Raw genomic sequence first — 20,214 nt, forward strand, 5'->3', positions numbered from 1 at the left:
AATTTCTCGGAAATAATAATATGCAATGTATATATTAATTATTTTGAAATATAGCGTGAACGTAATAAAATGCATTAAAATTTTAATTAAAAAAATATATATTTTTAAAATTTATTTAAATTTTATAATAAAACCGATTATTTTTTTTATTAATAAAATAAAATAAACATTAAAAAAATATATATATATAGAAATTATCTTAAAAATTTAAATACCGATATTAGCGGAAATTAGTAACGCCATCTATTCTTATTAGATACGGAAATGTGTCGCGAAGTATTATTTGTTCGATTTCTAAAGTGATTCTAAAAACAGACCAATAATAAGAATCGATACATGATGACGTAATATAATGACATGGCTGAGTTTATATGTCGTTTGAGGGGTGTATATTACTTCCCGTTTACAAAAATAAGTTGCAATAATCTGATATTAATCGATTTATGCGTTTAATTTCAAACTAGTATATTGCTGTATATAATAGAAAAATTTGAGTTTATGCTTACTCTTCAAGACGGTTCGGAAGATTCTCCAAAAATGACTGGTGGATGCCCAAAGGTAATATGGGAAAAATATTTTTATTTTTAAACTATAAGAAGTCGTGACAATAAGCATTATCATAACCTTAATATTTTAACGTGTATTATATTATAAAAATAGAAAAAAAATCGGGTATAATTCTCACTGTTTATAGTTGATGATTCGCTCTTATTAAAAGTTCTAGTAAACAAGATTAAAATGCATATTTTCCTTTGCATATTGCATATGGTCGATTCATGTTACATTATCTATCCATTTCACACCACGAATTACTATTAAACTTGAAGCAATCCATAAAAAATGGCACATTCTTAATACTTAACAAGATTTTAAACTGATTATTTATCAGACATTGCATTTGGTTCTTTATACAATTGATTTTACATGTTATCAGTTATTTACTTTTGTAATTTTAATTTTTTGAAGTGTTTAAGCGTTATAACTACAAAAAAAAAAGTGCTTGCTCGTATCGAATTTATTAATTTAAAGAGTGTGTTCCTTGTTGAACATTGTTGAAATTAATAAAATACAAATTGTATTTTTAAATACGAATGATTTTACTCTCCCGAAATACAAATAAACTTTCAAAATAATCGAAACAAAATTTGGTATGTATTTTTAACTTTTTTTTTTTTTTTTCAAAATTTCGGTGAATGTTTTAGAGATCAAATATAAAATCAAAATATCACAATGTATAAAATTAAAATGAATTTTGAATTTGTTTTTCTTGAAAATAAAGTAATTCAATATGTAAATAGTCTTTTTAAATATAATTTTTATAAAAGATTTGATTATCAAAAATTGTAGTAGTAGTAGTAGTAATACTTAGTACTTCCTAACCTTTTTTTTTTTTATTTATGTTTTGTAATATAATGAAGAATAGTAATAATTAACACATAAATAAAGATCAAATATTACATTACTTATATAAAACATTTCATATACATTTAAATGAAATTTCTTCTGTACTTTTTATCTGAATGGTTTAAAAAAACTAGACTGTGTAGTATTATATGTAAGAGTTTTGTCTCTGTATATGAGTGTATACAGAGACAAAACTCTTCATTAACTGGTAAGTACTGTCATTTGTAGCACTGCAGAACTAGGTTATATATTTTACATTAGATTTTGAGTGAATTAATTTACTTTCAAATATAGTAATTGCATTATAGCATTTATTGTTTGTGAAAGTTTAAATGCACACAGTATTTAATGTATCCAAAACACAAACAAGTTACTGGTTTATCTGAAAGATTCCTGGTTCCATCAAGTTTGGGTTATAGTTTTTGTTGTATTTGCAGAAGTCCTATGAACCACTGGTAAAACATTTTCTTTACTTTCTTTTTAGGATTTTAACTATATATATAGACAATTTTAAGTCTATACAATTTTTAGAAAGTCAAATTATTTTACTGTATCAATATTAAACTTAAGATTATAATATCAATAAACAAATTTTGTATACATGACACATTACCAAATTAAACATTGCATAATCTGTTTAATAAAGTTATTAATTCAATAAGATAATAGCGAGGTTGAGGTTGAAGTTTTAAACGCAAAAACGTGTTGGACATTCAGCGCCGCTTTCCTGTAAGCCTAGAAGTTTGATATTAATCGATAATATCAAACTGTATTGCATTTGGAATGTCGAGCATGATTCCACTGACTTTCCAAACACCATTGTCAAACTTCTAGGCTTGCAGGAAAGCAGCGCTGAACACCAGACGTACACGTTTTCGTGTTTAAAACTTTGGCCTCAATGTTGCTAGTGTATCATTGTTAAAGAATTTATTCAAACTTATGTAATTTTACTATCAAATTGTATTGAATTCTGTTATTGTGAAACATAATTGCTGCGATTTGTCTAAAAAAATTCACGCAATGATGCCAGAGCATTTAACTTTGTATAGGGAAAAAATTATTGTAAAATTTGAGCCAGGAAGTTAGCACTTATTGCTCTGGCTGATAAGTGTTACAGTTGATAACAATGTTGTACAAGGGTCTGACAGTCATCAGTGTGTTCCAATAACACCAGACTAATAACATAACCAACTGCATCTGTGATTACTTTGGATGGGAGGTACTAGACCAGGTGTGGGCATCTTTTCTATAGTCATGAGTTTTGATTAGAGATTGAATCAGTACATAAAACTTTATGTAACTTTTATTGCTTATATTACAATAATCTTTACGTGTTTTAAAAATAGTAAATAAATATTTAATTTTCTTATTTGTCTAGCTTGCTTACTTCTGATTAATTTTAGTGAAATTTTGATTTTGCATTTTTTAGCCAGTTTTTCAATATTTAGAGAATTCCTGCTTTAAATGCTTTAATAAAACTAATTATTTATGAGTTAATCAATTAGGAGTTTGCGCACACTGCTAAAGCTATTAACTTGTAAAGAAATGAATACTTTGGATAATTAATTTTCAAAAACATCACTTATAGCGTTGATTTTTATTTAATGGATAAATGGATATACAGTAGAGCATCGATTATCCGACTCAGTTGGGGACTGGGGTTGGTCGGATAACTGAAAAAACGGATAATCAAGAAGTATGAAAAAATAAATTATTAGTATAGTATATTAGTATATCCCATTTAATTAGTATATTGCTACTAACATACTTCGCATTGCATTTTCATCAATGTTAAGCCTAACAATTTTTTTTTTAAAATAATGTTAGTCACTATTGTATCGTTAACAATTATTTCTTTATTTTGCACAAAATAAATACAAAACTAAAGAAAAAAAAATAGAAAATCAAGCCTGGTTTAAATGCTGGCCTTCCTTTCATGGTCGAGCCAGTGTTGCCAGCTAAAACATGTAAAAATTTAACAAAAATAATATTAAAGTAGCCAAGACATAGCCAAATATTGTAGCGCCACATCACTAGCGGACATTTGAGTTTGCCAACTAGAACGTGGTCGGTTAACCGATGTGACGGTTGATCGGGGGTCAGATAATCGATGCTCTACTGTATTTCAAATTACTTAGAATGTAAATAGTTCTAAGGGTCTTGATAGTATGTAGGTCAAACTTATGGAAGAATGAAGATTTTACCCATGCTTATGCTTGACCAGTAATGGCAAAGCCAAGAACTGTGGGTCATGACCCACATGATGATTTTAAGATACCCGTATCTAAGTGTTTTATAAAAGATCAAATACTTTATCAAATAGTTTTTTATAATTAGCATTTGCAAAGTTTCGAAATCTCTATATGAAAGCAGACTCCTAAAGCTGTCATGGAAAGTCTTAAAGGTCATTAATTATGAATCTCAGATAGAAAAATTATCATCAAATAAACAACAGATTTCCCATTAATTGAAACATTTGTTTATAATCACAGTAATAAATTCTACATAAGGAGAAAAAAATATTGTTTCTCTGATACAGATTAAAAAAACTTGTTACAAATTTTACCTTATTTAAGTCTTTTTAATTACTCACATTAAATATTTGACCTGCAATTTGGAGTTACTACTAAATTTCAAATTCAATTTTGACATATTTTGGGAAAAAGTTTGCATCACCACGAGATCATCCACCACCCAAGTCATTTGGTACAAGGTGAGAGTTGAAGAGGGATTAAAACAAGGTCTTTCGAATAGTTTTTCTGTTTTGTTTACTCCTCTTTCAACGAGTGTGAAAATTTGTAATTTTGTAATTATGAAATTTTTAACACTATGCTGTTTTACATAGATTCTTAATAATTGATTTGATTTTTAAAATTTGTATTTAAATTTCTTTTCAAAATCTTAACGTTAAAAAGTTAATTCAATGTTTGAGATAACACACAAATCACTTCACAAACAACTAAACTTTTTGATTATGTTACAAACAATTTGTTATGAAAGACACTATGTTACAGTGTGTATCTAAAGAATAGCTTAAATTTTTATCAAATATAATTTTGTAAAAATTTCAGAAATTTACCTAATAATAATAAACAAAAATTGGCAGTTGTTCTGGATGATTAAGCATTTAATGACATTAGGATTAGTTATTTGAATTTTGTTTCAATACTTGTGTTATAGTTTATAAACTGCCATTTGATCTTACTTAAATATTTTCAACTTTTAAATTGCATGAAAACAACTGTCATTAGACACCTTTTCTGTTAAATTTTGAATTTTATTCTTAAAATTAAAGATGTTTTTGTCATAGAATAAATTTGTAATAATTATCCTAATTAAATAAGAGAATTCAGCAAAATATTTCAATTGCCTCTTTAACAGTATTTATTTCTACGTTTTTCTTTTGAATATAACTTTTTTCCATCTGTGGCGATTTTATTTTCTAAAACAACAATTTTTCCATTAAGATTTCTGCATCTTTAGTGCATATCTGATTGGGGGTTTCCTTCAAAATAGACTTCTTAAGTCAACTGAAATAAATGGAAAACCTGATATTTTAATGGGAGAATTTTATTCTCAAATGGGAATATGGGGAATATATAATTTCTTATTTAACAATAATTTAACTCGTTAAAATTGTTCTTAAACTTTTTTTATTGCATCCCATGTATTAACTTCCCTAATCTGGAAAAAATTCCAGTTAAGATTGTTAAATGTCTAAAATTCTATTAGGATGCTATTACATGATTTTATAACATCCTGATGTAACTATAGATATAGAAAAGAGTAATAAGAATGATCAAATTGACTTTGCCTTTAATCTTACATATTTCTTGTAGATAATAAATTAGCAGAATTGTTTGCTTTTTTATAGAGTTTTTATTGTAATAGAATATTGTTTTTAACCAAAAGAGTGTTAAAATGTTCTGATATGGTTAGTATTTCAAAAACACATTAATAGGTGTTTGGTTAAATCCTTTATTTACAGTATTGGTGATTTATTGCAAATTTTTTAAATTATAAATAATAATGCTCTTATTAAAATACACCAGTTAGAATTGTTTCATTGGTTTATTTTAATGTGGATATGAAAAAATTTTACAGAAAAATTTTAAATATAATTATTTAAGTTAAATGTTACTGTTGCTTAAAGTGTAACACAGGTTAGCAACACTGCATCCATTGTGCATTTCAGATGCACCCTCTACAACCACAGTCATGCAAGCACAAATAAGTAAAATTACAAGTATATAATTTGAGTTTGTGTTATGTATATACTTTTCATTTTTTAGTTATTACATGCATGTTATAACTAAAATCTTAGGGAACTTTATCACTTGATGAAAGTGCAGAAAAGGTGGCCCAAAAAACTTTTAAAGAATGCAAAGATGTCTCATTGTGAAAAAATGAATTGCACTGAAGAGGGAACAGGATTCCTGAAATGCTTGCTTGCTAAATCAGTGAGATAAAGGTGATAAAATAAAGCAAGCATTGGATTGGATTACTGTTCTTACCTGTAGGTATTTCTACAGGCTAAAAAAACAAGTTAAATATGAGCTACTTTAATATTAAACATATTAAAAAAATTAATTTGAAATATATATAGTAATTTTTAAATGTTTTTTTTTTTATTGACTTTTTTTAATAGTTTATTGAGTGTGTGTGAAATTCATTTCTATGTAAAAAAAAAATTAAAAAGTAGCTTAACAATTTGTAATAGAAATTGTTGTTTATGGGTCTAACACTACATTCTAGTTGTTTTATCATAAGACATCAATTACCTTGATATACTATCATTTCATTGATATCTTAGTGAGTTAAACAAATTTTATGTAATTGAAAACAAAATAGGTTATTCCTTCATTGTTCATATAGTTATCTATTTGATAGTTTTAATAGGAACAGCATCATTTGAAATAGCACAATTTGAATTATTTAAATCAAAATTATTGTAATGGATAGAAATAAAATTTAATTTTGAATTTGGACTATATTAGGATGGCCAAATATTGACATAGTCAAAGTATGACGTTTGAAGTTTTATAACACATCCCAGTAGGACATTGACAACCCAGCTTAAAAGAATAAAAATCAGTAGTAAAAAAAAGCACAAAACACTAAAAATTGATAAGTAAATAACTTTAAATTGATATACTACTATTGTTTTAAATACTACTCTTTGTTGCAATTGTACCCATTATTTAATATAAAAATATGAAAAAAAAGTTTGTTATTCTTAATGACTACCTATACTAAATTATTTGAATTGGTGTAATTTGATCAATGGTATAAATTATAATGCATCTATTTTGTTTATTACAAAAAAGGAAAATTAGACTTCTAATTTTTATTTTTAAATTCGTATTTATTATTAATATAAAATATGAAAAATTCCTTTGTGCATGCCATGCATAAACTTAATTCTTAATTAAACATAAATTTTTAATTATTTGAAAAAGAAATTAAATTCTTAGTGTATAATCATGTCTACTTCTGAAGTAAAATTCATTGGCTTGGCTTCTTCACCCTCTGTGGTGATAAAAATATAAAATATTTTTCTGATTAACTTTCCTTGCTACTAGAAGCACAAAGACTTGATAGTTTCCTTATGTTTAATTGTTGTGTAAATCAATGCATTTTTTTCTTGTGTATGGCAAGTATAGGCAATTTACAATATGCATATTTCCTGTAATAATTGCCCCCCCACAAATTTTCTTCTTATAATCATCTCTAATTTGTATTGAGATAAACTGTACTGATTGACCTAAATATCAGTATTAGTGATGTTTGATATTATCAAATCAACTGTTGTTACAATTTTCAGTATTGATTTCGAAAAATGACATGGTCTAATATCATTGACATTCAATATTACTGATATTGGAAACTCAAAATTTATGAAGTTAATTGAGGTAATTCAAATACTTCATTCAAATCATCCATAGGCAATTTATTATAGGAAATAGTTGTTTATTTTTTTTCAAGTTTTAATAACAATTAAAATTGCAAAAAAAGTTATGCTGTTTCAAAATCAAAGTAATCTTAACTTTTTTCAAAATCTTAGTTTGATAACAGCTTTTTGGAAAGATGCATCACATTAGTTAATATAATTTTAGTTATCTCTACTGTCAAGTTTATTATTGATTCTTTTTGCTTTATAAAAAAAACCACTAGTTTATGTGAAGTATGTAGTGTACTGCTTAATGATTTGAATTATTTATTTTTATTAAGGCTGGAATTTAAACATAAGTTATTCCTTTAGCTTTGAATTATTTTAATTTTTTTAATATACAGTCAAATTAAATTAATACACACACACACATTATATATAATATTAATTCAATAAACGACTTCTTCTAATAACACTGTAGTGCGTAACACAGAGACAGACTAAAACCTTCCACAGTGTTGTATACGATAGAGAACCAACTAATGTTTTTGGCCTCCACCAAGACCTTCTTCAGGTTAGTTGGTTCTCTATCGTATAAAACACTGTGAAAGGTTTAAATTTATTTTTGTATACTAAGTACATTTATCGATTAACAGGACTTATTATACTGGAAAATTATGGATGCAGATATTTAGTCTTACTGATCAGAAATAAATTTTTTATGTATGTTCACAGGTGAACTAAATAAAAAATATTATTTCTGATCAGTAAGACTAAATATCTGCATCCATAATTTTCCAGTATAATAAGTCCTGTTAATCAATAAATGTACTTAGTATACAAAAATAAATTTAAGCTATAATTAAGGACACAAAGGCATAATAATTGAACACTGTGAAAGGTTTTAGTTTGTGTCTCTTAAAAGCCATTTTATAAATAATTAATATTAATAGTTTAAGTGCATTCAGAAGATTTTATCAGTTAAATTTTAAGGACTAAGATAAACTGTTCATTTTAATTGTAAGAATTTAACTCAAGTGGCTCATCAAATATAGGATTTCCTTTTTATTGATATTTCTTGCTGAAATGATGATGGCAGTTAAGTGAGTGTCTGTAACAGCTGCTTTTTTTTTCTAGTTTTGTATATTATCTGCTAGTTACTTTACTAGACTTAAAAAAAACTTTTAAAATTAATCAAGTTTTTTCTTAAGATATATGATTTAGATAATTTTAAATTATAAGTTCACAAAACTTTTTATATAAATAACTTGTGTGGTATATATAATAAAAATTGTTCAAATAATAATTAATTTTTTTAATAGTATGTATTGAGTTTTGTACATACATTTTTCTTTTAGAAATTAAAATTTGTTATTTATTTCAATCATATTAGGAAAATGTCTATAAAAAATGTGTTCTCTAACAATGCTAAACTTAGATTAAGGCTACATCCTATGTGGCAGTGACCATGGGTGGAAAGAATCTTTGTATGTGCTTCCAGCTTGCGAGTGATATCTGTCCAGAGTAGACACGTGTTTACAAAATGGTGACAAGACGACTTCGTCAAATGCTTACAATGGAAAATAGTTTTCTAGATTGTATTACTGAAACTTCTTACAAGCACGATATGATATTTGTTAGAAGTGTCATCGGTTTGAATTTCACCATTTTTATCGTGAAATAAAAGACAATCCAGCTTTTCTTCGGAAGCAGTGGAAATGTCAATAAAACTTGCTTAATAGTTGCTTCCTGAACATGCATTTAAAAGCAACATCTGGTGGTCACTGCAGGCTAAACACTGTTACACAAAGCACATTCTCTGTCTGCTCTGCTAGGTAGCATGTTCATGCCCATGGTCGCTGGACACTGCCACAGGACTTACCCTAAGGATAAACCAGGTCATTCAGTGTTTAAAAATGTTTAGTATACAATTTTATTACAAATAAGTACTTTAAACATTTCAAAATGTTGAAAGTACTTGTTGTTAGATGTCTAATTTTATCACTTGCTATAGATTTTAAATTGTTCAGGAATTTAATTTACATTTCTTAATGCTTATAATAATCTTTTCAAAATTTGAAATACACTAGAGCATTGTTTATCTGAATCAATTGGGGACTGGGGTTGTTCGGATAACTTATTTTTCGGATAACCAATTATGTATGAAAAAATATATATTAACCTATCCCATGTTGAAATTTTTCTCCGTTGCGTGTCGCTTCGCGTTGAATTTTTGTCAATGTTAAGCCTAACATAAATTTTTAAAAATAATAATCGTGGCTATTGTATCATTGTACAAATTAAAGAAATAATTTTTAAACAAAATAAATATATTAAAAATATAAAAAATTATATTTTGGAAGTTAATCTAGTATCAAAAATGTTCGATTCAGCACGACACAGTCCGACTAGAATGCTTTCGGTTAACCGACGTTTTGGTTGATCGGCTTTTGGATAAATGACTCTACAGGATTTCTAGATAATGTTAATATATACAGTAATGTAGTCCTAATGTTTCTAGATCTTTATTCTATCATTTTTGATAGCAAACAAAAACATTCTATCTATAAAACAGTAGACTGTTCAAGTTTGGAAATGATCCTGTTTCCTGTTTAATACAATGAAACCTGAAGCAGGCCCCTAAACGAGGCCAAAAACATGTTACGATAAAATTTTTTCTGGAAGATGTAAAGAAGGGATCTTTTGTTCTTCAATTAATATAAGAAAGTTCTAGCTTTTGAGGATTCTTTAATTTGATTTCTAGATGTGTAATTGTATGATCTTTTTAAGTCTTGTCATTGATTTTTAATTCACTTGAAAGATTTGGAAAATACATGAATTTTTTTGAAAAATGCAAAATCAAGTGGTTTTAACTGCTTCACATGTAAAGTTTTTTGGTTCTTTTCTGTTAATGGATGCCAGTTATAACTTTAATTCGATAGGCAGATGCTGCCATCTGCATTGCTCTGCTAAGACTATCATATTTAACTATTTAGCCCATTCAATTGTGCCAGCTTCAAGTAGCCCACTTGACTGTGGAGTATTTGGATGTTATATTGTTTTAAGGGTGTTCACCCCACCCAGGTGCTTCAGTGCTCATTATTGCTCACATGGAAGTGCACTTCTACATGTGAAGCATGCAGAATAGGAAGTATACTGATACATGATAAAAACTGATCTTTAGAGACAAATATTTTGCACAGGGTCAACAATTCTGGGAGTGATGCAAAACTCCTGATTCAGCGCCTGAATCTTATTCATGGCTGTGTATCGGCTGGCATCCTGTTAACAGAAAAGCAAAATTTTTTCTTTTTATACTTTCTAGAATTATAAAATTAGACATTGTCATATCACTGTTGTCTAATTAATAAACTTCAGTAACTGTTGTTAATTTATTTCATTAATAACTACTTAATTTTAACTTTTATACACTAATTTATACCTTTTCTAAACTGAAAATTACTAAAAACTGCCAGTTATATTAATCAGTAAATTTGACAATATACTTGCATGTTAATGGAGTTGGATTAAGATTCAGATCCAAGCAAATAGTTTATTCGAAAACTTTGTGAAATTTTATAAATTTTCAATAAAATATCAGAACTTTTAGTTTGAATTCTGTAAATCTATCTGATTTTGACATTTTTTAATTTTTGGAAATTAATCCTGTGTTTATATAACATAATTCAACTGGCAAATTTGTTAAATTTAAATAATACATTCAAATTTAAATTCATACCACTACTAAATATTTTTATATTTCTTTTAAATCTCAAATTTTTTTAGAATTAAATGAATATTTTAAGTTATATAGGATATTTTTGTAACCTGAAATTTCTTTAGAGTGCCGATATTTTTGGTTTCAGTCAGGGCTACAGTGTCAGTAAAAAAAACACTTGACTCAGACTCCTGATAATTTAGTAGGCAGACTCTGGCAAAATTAAATAAGTCATTTCATAGGGGGGCAGAGGCACTCATAGGGGGTTACCCTACTCTAAACTCTAAAAGGAGCCCCGAACATTTACCCAAATACAAATACTCAAATACCCAAATACAAATATCGTTAGTATTTTTAATATTTAACTTACATTAATATTTATTTGTATAAAAAATTAATTTTTAACAAATATTTCATGAGAGAGAAAAGGGGAGTGATTAAAATTTTATATCTACATATCTTTATTCTATAGCTTTTGCATTTCAATTTCACCTTTCCAGAAAAGTTAGTCCAACTAAAAAGTGTGCAATCTAGCTACTTCAGCCCCTTGTTCAAAAAAGAAACATATATACTCTGATCAATTAGTCTGGCTCATTCAGAAAAATGGAGTACTTATTTATAGTACAGTAAATAAAGGAATGAATCAATAATAATAAAATTCAGTTGGGTAAAAATAATTTAACTACTATACACAAATACTATAAAGAAAACTATTGATACATATGCAACAATTTAATAAATTAAATTGTTGCATTTTGTATTTAAAATAAATGAATTATGACAAAATAAAAACCATCTTAAAAAATTATTAAATATAAAATAAATTTTCATTTAAATAAAAAAAAAACTAAATTAAATTTAAAATGTCAGTCAACACATTTTTCCTGGCTTTGACTCCTCTGGCTAGAAATTCCTCCCAACTCCGACTCCATGACTCCTGAAACCAGGGCTGTAGTGTCATACTCTTCTGTTCAATTTGCAAAACATTAAAAATTTTTATTCACCTTAAACATAGAGTAACTTTTATGCCTTTCTACACTTCAACACAACTCATTTCACTATTACTTAATGGAGTTTAACTTTTTTGCAAAAAAATTTCAAAAGTAACTCTAAGAAATAGTAAAAAAAAATTACTTTTCACTATTTTTATTCATTGTTACTAAATAAACAAAATTTAAAAAGTTACAATTTTTGCTAAAAAGTACAATTTTAATTTGCTTATTTGAATAAATTTCTTTCATACTTTAAATGCTATATTACTAGTTAATAATAATAAACATTTACACTTTTTTCCATTTAGGAATATTGAATTTTCTTAGCACAATGTTGCCATTGAGAACATATCGCACAGGAATGTTCTCAGTGGCAGCATTGTGCTAAGAAAATACACATAGTAGAGAACAACAAGCAACTAAGATTTAGGGGAAAAAGGTGTTTCTTAATATTTTCATTTTAAGATTGCTACTGAATATTTGAATTTTTTTTAAAAGAATTTTAAGAGAATTGACACTGTATATAATCAGCTTTTTCTTAAATAAATTTTTGTTAAAAAGAAACTAATCCTTAATCTATACTTTGCATGAGAAATGAGTGAAACCTGATACCATACATAACAAGCAATTTAAGTTCTCTTTATTTAATAATCTCTCTTTTTCCCCATTCTTTCTTCCTTACCAAACATTTTTCTTTAGTAGTAAGCACATTTTGCAATTTTTAGTCATGACAGACAACTTTAAATGTAACAGCTAAAGTTGCATGAGCAAATTAGTGGTCATAGACTTGATGCAACTATAGTACAATTAAAAATTGAATCAAAATTCTAATAACAATTAACACTGTAGGTTACAGCCAACATCATTGTATAATTAGGAAAATGAACTATATAGATTCATCTTTTTCATTATTTGGGTAAAGAGAGAGTCTAATTTTAAAGGAGAAATTCCTAGAGGCATTTGTAATTATGGATTAATTCTATAAATTGTGATTACAACTCCAATTTCCAATTGTGATTACAACCAGTATTCCAATTTGCTTCCATTTTAAATAGTCACAATGACCAACTTTGCATGTTCATAGATATTTGTTTATTGAAATCTGTGTGAGAACAAGCTCTCTTTTTTAGTTGTGATTTGCACTTGTACAGTATTTGGAAGGGGTTTGCCAGTTGATAGGAATAGTTGTTGCAGTTGCCTGTAGTGCTTACAAATGCAAAGTGTAACCACTGCTTTAATCTACATTTTTTTTTCCTGTGACTCAAAACATGAAATTTTGTTTTGGAGTCTACAAAAGTACAAGTTAATTTTGTCAGAGATTCTGTCAGAGCTTAGTCTGTATGTATTTGAAGAAATATGTAAACATGAACTCAAAAGATTATGGCTGTTCAAATATTAAAACTTTTTGTAAGGTAAGAATTTTTTAATTTTAGAAGTAAAAGTTTTAAAAAGAGAAGTTAAATTTTATATTTTATACTTTGACTAAAATTTGTCATAAATTTTCATAAATGAACAGTGGACATTTGATCCCTTAATAAATGTCAAATATACAATGATCAATATTAAACATATTGTCTCCTTTCCTATGACAGTAAACAGTCTTTTGATATGATATATACTGTGATTTTGATTTTTACCAATTATTATACAAGGTGCAGTATAATAACATTTACAATGAAATTAATTCTTACCAAATCTTACTAGTAAAGTTTTTTTAAATTATTTACTCTAAGTGGATTTAAATTTTTTTTTCTTGTCAATTTCAGGTTCGATCTGATACTGTTGATCTAACCGACCAATCACTTATTGTTGATATATCTGATGCATTAAGTGAAAGAGATAAAGTTAAATTTACTGTCCATACGAAGGTAAGAGATTTAAAACATTTTTCTCTTTTTTTAAACATATTAAATATATGCTTTTATATTATAGTAAAATGTTGTTTTTTATTTGGATTATCTATGAAAGTCATTTTATTTTTTGTCCATAGATTTGTTAAACATAAAGGACCACTAAAAAGTATATCAATTAACTAGTTTCTATGAAATAAAGTAAATCTCAAGAGGAAGTTTACTAATAAAACTTGTGTTCAAAATAGTTAGTCAGCATATAAATATTTGCTGTGTAAACAACTACCAAATTTTCAATATTGAATGATAAATTGTTAGTTGATAACTTCACCTATATGATGATACGTCATAAATTAATTATAACAAAATATTATTATACAAATACAGAAATACCCGAACTTACACGATAGGTGGGACCAAGTGATAACCACGTAAGTTGAATTCGCATAAATTGGGGTATAATTTCGCATATAAATACATACAAATTATTTTTAATTGGGGCCGGTGACTTAAGAAAACAATAGTTTAGAAAAAAATGTTTAATAAAATCTTAGATAATACATATGTATAACAAATTATATTATTAAAATCGTAAACTGAAGTTATTTTGATGTAGAAGGCTTCATAAAATCTAACATTCGTCTGATGGCTCAAAGATTTTTCAACTTTTCATCTTTTAGCCACCTCTCCAGCAGCCTCTTTCAATCTTTCAAAAATCAGCTTAGCTTGAGAGCACACTGTGTTCTGATCAACAGGAGAATTTTTCACATTTACTTGATTATCACACCATAATCTTAAAATTGTTTCCATCTCAGCGATAATACCGTGACATTTAAGAATGATGCTTAAATTTAAAGATTGAGCATTTTTCACAGCTTCGAGAATAGTTGTTCTGACTGTCGATTCCCGTAGATCAGACTTCTTTGCCAATTCACAAATTTTCATTTATGTATCGAAGTCTTTAATAATGTTAACTTTACATTCCAAAGATAAAGTATTTCTTTTCTTGTCTGATGCAGAAGAATCAGTTCTACTTTGTTTGGATGACATAGTAGAGACTCAAGTCTCCATAGATATAACAAACAGAAATAGCTAAAATTTATTTTGTGTTATTTATGTCGATTCCACGTGACACATCTGAATATGTAAGCTGAACAATAGTGTGGGGGGAGTGAGTAATCAAGTGTTGCGTGGTGCTCAAACAAAAGATGAATCGACAAAATTTGAAAATTGCGTAACTCTGGATTCACGTAAGTCGAGGTATTACTGTATATAAATCTTAAAGCATATGCTTAGATGAAAGTTTTTTTAAATTTCAATGTTTAGAAGAAATATAATTTTAGATTAATGTAAAATGTATAATCAATACAGAATATATATATATATATATATATATAGAAAATAAAAAATGGATAGGAAAGATGTAAATTTATTCTATATTGAAAAAAAAATAGGATTGTATAATTTTAATTATTTAAACTTTCAATAAATTTTTATATTAGCATGTAATATATAAATGATACTTGTGTATCTCATTCAAACTTAGAAAATTAATAATTCGTTAAATTTTTTTCAGACAACATTGACAGAGTTTGCAAAGCATGATTTTTCAGTTGTGAGGCAGCATGAAGAATTTATTTGGTTGCATGACTGTTTAGAAGAAAGTGAAATATATGCAGGCTTTATTGTAAGTTTTTTAAAATTTTATTTTATATACAACTAATATATAATATATATGATAAACTACTATACTACTACTACAGATATATACATTGTAATTATTTGCTATTTGTCCTATTTTTTAATTAATCTTCTTAATAGCTATTTTTGAATTTGCTATGAATTTGAAAATACCAATTGTAAAAATTTAATTTCTAGTACAATTTGGAAAAGACAAGAATACTTGAGATAAAACCAACTGATGAAGGGTTATAGGACTAAAATGTACATTTTGGTTTAATAAAATCTCATACCATAGTTTAACAAAGTTCACTAAGTCCTTCAGATTCATAGGAAATTCAAAAGTAGCTATTAAGAAGATTAATACCTTAATATTCTATAACATCTTAATTTGGCAAATCATTCATATTATCAAATGATCTGCCAGATTATCTATTAGGCTATATTAAGGCTAATAATTAATTAGATAAAAATCAATTTCCTGTATTTAAGACTCTAATTACTAAATTTATCAAGAAATGACAGCATAACTCTCTCCCTCCAAATTGATTCCATCTAATTAGTTATTAGCTTTACTATATTCCACTAGATAATCTGGCATATTGTTTAGGCAAATTTTTATTAATAAAAATTTAATTATTCAAAAAATTATTGTATAGTGCATTTAAAGAAATCTGTATAATCTGTATAAACGTTTTAATAATGAACTTAGACCCCCTTGGATAAGATAGTCCAATATGTGCTTCATTGTGCTTTAGATGCAAGCTAATACAAATCAAAGTCCTCCATTGACATTCTTGTAAATACATAAAGTTGGAAGAGCAGACAAACATAAGTGAGTTTACAAATTGTTGACGTTGCCTTGCAAATTGGATTTAAGACTAATGTACAGTACATAAAAAGCCAATACTGATGAGTAAAATGCATATACAACAGCTTCTGTACTAAATAGTACGTAAACTGTAGCATAGCATTGACATGTGGTATTCTGTTTTTGGATGAGTCCAAACTTAGGATTTCCCATCAGATCAATGTAGGTTATGTTAGGTATAAAAAGGGGGCAGGCAAGGCCTATAACTTAATGCAAATGGTAATGCATATACAGTAGAGCATCGATTATCCGACTTAATTGGGGACTGGGGTTGGTCGGTTAACTGAAAAGTCGGATAACTGAAAAGTGTGAAAAAATACATTATTAGTATAGTCTATTAGGCCTGGTTTAAATACTAGCCTCCCTGTCATGGTCGCGCCAGTGCTGCCAGCTAAAACATGCAAAAATTTAACAAAAATAATATTAAAGTAGCCAAGACCATAACCAAATATTGTAGTGCCACATCACTAGCGGACATTTGAATTTGCCGACCAGAATGCGGTTGGTTAACCGATAAGTTGGTTAATCGGGGGTCAGATAATTGATGCTCTACTGTATTTAGGTACAAAATACATATGTTCCTTTTGTAAATTTATGAAATCTTGTAAAAACTAAGTCAATAAAATGTTATTAAATGATAACTGAAAATGATAATTTTTTAATTCTTAATTTTCAAATTTGGCTTAAGTCATATTTTTAAATTTAATAATTCAGTTTCAAAAATAAGTATTTTTTTGGACCCAAGCAAGTATACAATTATTAAATTTTTTCATCGAAAAATTTCCAATGAATCAATTGTAACTTAGTTGATTTTTAAATAATTTAGATACCTCCTGCCCCACCAAGACCTGATTTTGATGCATCAAGAGAGAAACTTCAAAAACTTGGAGAAGGGGAAGGAAATATGACAAAAGAAGAATTTAGTAAAATGAAACAAGAATTGGAAGCGTGAGTAGTTCTAGTTTGTTTTTTTGCTTTATATTACCTAATGTTACTACACACAAATAATTTTATGCAATTTTTGTTTTAAATAATACCACAATGTATTCAAGGAGGTGGAAAAACTGGATAGACCCAAATAAACCAATAAACTAAACCTTGGTAAATCCAGCTACAAATTTATTGAAATAATGTTTTCAATCAGATTTCACTGATCTTCAGTTACAAGTGTTTCAAATTCTTAATTACAATGTATTTTACATTAATTCCATACTTTTTATTTTCAAGAGAGTATTTGGCTACTTTCAAGAAAACAGTTGCAATGCATGAGGTGTTTCTTCAAAGATTAGCTATTCATCCAATGTTCCGACATGACCATAATTTTAAAGTATTTCTTGAATATATCAAGATGTAAGTATATGTAATATTAGAAAAAAATTGCTAGATATTTTAGTTTGGAATTGTATGTGAAGTCTCTCTAGTTTTTAGATTCATGGAATTTTTTGTATTGGTTAAAAAACATATGTAATTTATTATTATTATACATTACTAATAATTTATAAATTACTAAAATAAGCAACTTATTACTTCTATCTTTTTATTTGTAACTGAAAATATCATTTTAGTTGTGTGTTCGTGGAAAGAACAAAAAAGAAAAGTTAGCTGGACTCTTTAGCAATATTAGCAAATCAGCAGATGATCTGTTGTTGTCCAATACACAAAAAGTAAGTATACATTATTTGCAAAGAATTAAAGAATAAATCAAAAATAATTTCTAGTAAGCAATGCAAAATACATTAGCTTTTTATTACATGGATTACAAAATGCTAAGAATGTATATAAATCTGTATGTTTCAAACAGGATTCAAATTTAGTTTTGTGAATTTCTTGATGCAGTTAAGAAATTTAAACCCTTCCTGTAAAATTGCAAAAAACAAACTGGATACAAAAATATGATTACGACAGATATATACATGTTTAAAATATTACGGAATGTCTTGGCACTAGGTTGAAAATTAAGTTGTAAAACCATCTTAAGTAAAAAGTTTGAATTAATTTTTCAATAATTTAATGAATTATATGGATAGATGGATAACAGCATCAAGCAAACCTTGAATTATCTGAAGTAAAACTGAAGCATAAATATTTTGATTTGACATTACATGTAGAGCAAATAAACAAGTTTTTAGCAGAGACATTTTGGAACAATGATCAAATTTAGAGTAACAATCATGCTTCTCCAAAAGGAACTGTGTGACCAAAGGGTCAGCGCCGGATCCGTGATGCCTATGTCAGGACTGACACAACTATGTCTTTTAGGGTAGACACAGAAACCTTGATGGCTGCTAATTTCATTTGTAGTCACTTGGGGCCCAGGATGGAGATGGCCTGAGAGATGACTGGAAGACGTGCACACCACAACTTAATCATAAAGAAATAATACCTGTTTATTTATGTAAACTATTTACATATCTATATATAAGATAACAGAAAGTTCTGTTATAGCTTTTATATAGTGTCATATAACAGATAAGGCTTATGTAGTGTAACATACTGGATAAGGCTGATACAGCGTAACATAATTGATTAGTCTTTATACTAGCAAATACTGGGTTAGCAGATTCCTAGCCGAGAGAGAGAGCTTACGTCATTACACATGGTGCTAAATACCTTGATAACTTGATGAATGGAAATGTAGATCGTTGAGGAAATTTGAGTTTGTTGTGTCTGCTTATCAGGGTTCTTGGATCAAGAAGTTTGAATGTTCAGAGAATGGCAGCAATGGACAGGAACAGTGGTCAAAGGAATCGGCAATGGAGCACAGTTACGCTACTCTCTCACATGAAAAGGAAGTGGGTCAGCGAACTCTCAGACCCTGATGACACTCTCGTCTTCGATTCTACCCTTTTATTTCAGGGGGTCCCCTTCTTGATTTTGATGCCCTCTTTAAGCCATGTTAATATTTTCAACCAATGATGAATATTTGTAGTTAGTTCCCAGTGACACATTTGATGTGCCATCTGGGAAAGGAAGTGACTCCGGGGTGAAAGATGCGATCATCCTCTGGTAATTAAATTAAAATTTTTTTTGCTGAGATCTGAACCAATTTAACTTTCAAAATATGGTAATTTTTTCCCCCAAAAATTGTCATCAAGTCCAGGTTCTCGCAACTAGTTTATGAACATTATAAAATTTTAAATATAACTTGTATGTGCATACAATCATTTTAGCATACTACTAAGCTAAGTTAGCTTTATATTGTATTTTCTAAGAGAATATAATACTTTGATAACTATGCAAAATTTTTAATAGCTTTTCCAAATTTTACTATTAACAATATGCATTGATAAAATGTTAAAATCAAGTTTTGTTAATTTTTTTAACAAATTCAAATTTATTACTGGTAAAATTATCTATTTTGCTTTATAGCTCAGTTAAACTTCTCAATTATATATTATGAATGTTTTGTCATGCTTGGTTTCAAAAGAAATGGTAACAGGAAAATCATTTTTTGCAATCATCTTGGTATTTGATGTGAGTAATTTTTCATCACCACATAGTGTATCATCTGTTCTTCCTATTTTATTCTTATGCCTATTTGTATGTGTAACATTTATCATTTTCCCATGATATTATTCTTGGACTTCTGTTTATCATTGTAATTTTGTACAGATAATACCCAACAGCATGTAAAAGTCTGAATATTCTATAATAATTAAATGCTAGTTTGTATGGGCTATATTTACACTAACTACTGTTATTAATTATTATTCTAAAGATAGGCAGTGCAATCTGTCCATTGTACTAATCTTAATACAGTAGAAACTGAATTTAATTTTTCCACATTTGATGTATTTTTGCATTTAACA

The 20,214-nt window shown here is 27.6% G+C and overlaps 1 protein-coding gene across 1 annotated transcript in view; it reads left to right on the forward strand.

Annotated features, from left to right (window-relative positions):
- The first annotated feature begins 315 nt into the window (after positions 1-315).
- Positions 316-20,214, forward strand: part of Snx6 (sorting nexin 6) — a 40,017-nt gene continuing 20,118 nt past the window's right edge. The window contains 6 exon segments of the mRNA XM_067263751.1: positions 316-558; positions 13,771-13,872; positions 15,431-15,541; positions 17,232-17,353; positions 17,633-17,759; positions 17,971-18,069. Coding sequence (XP_067119852.1) covers positions 499-558; positions 13,771-13,872; positions 15,431-15,541; positions 17,232-17,353; positions 17,633-17,759; positions 17,971-18,069 — 621 coding nt within the window. The 5' untranslated portion in view covers positions 316-498.

Source organism: Centruroides vittatus, unplaced genomic scaffold (genome assembly GCF_030686945.1).
Source record: "Centruroides vittatus isolate TY-2023 unplaced genomic scaffold, ASM3068694v2 contig_18, whole genome shotgun sequence".
In the NCBI taxonomy this organism is placed as follows: domain Eukaryota; kingdom Metazoa; phylum Arthropoda; class Arachnida; order Scorpiones; family Buthidae; genus Centruroides; species Centruroides vittatus.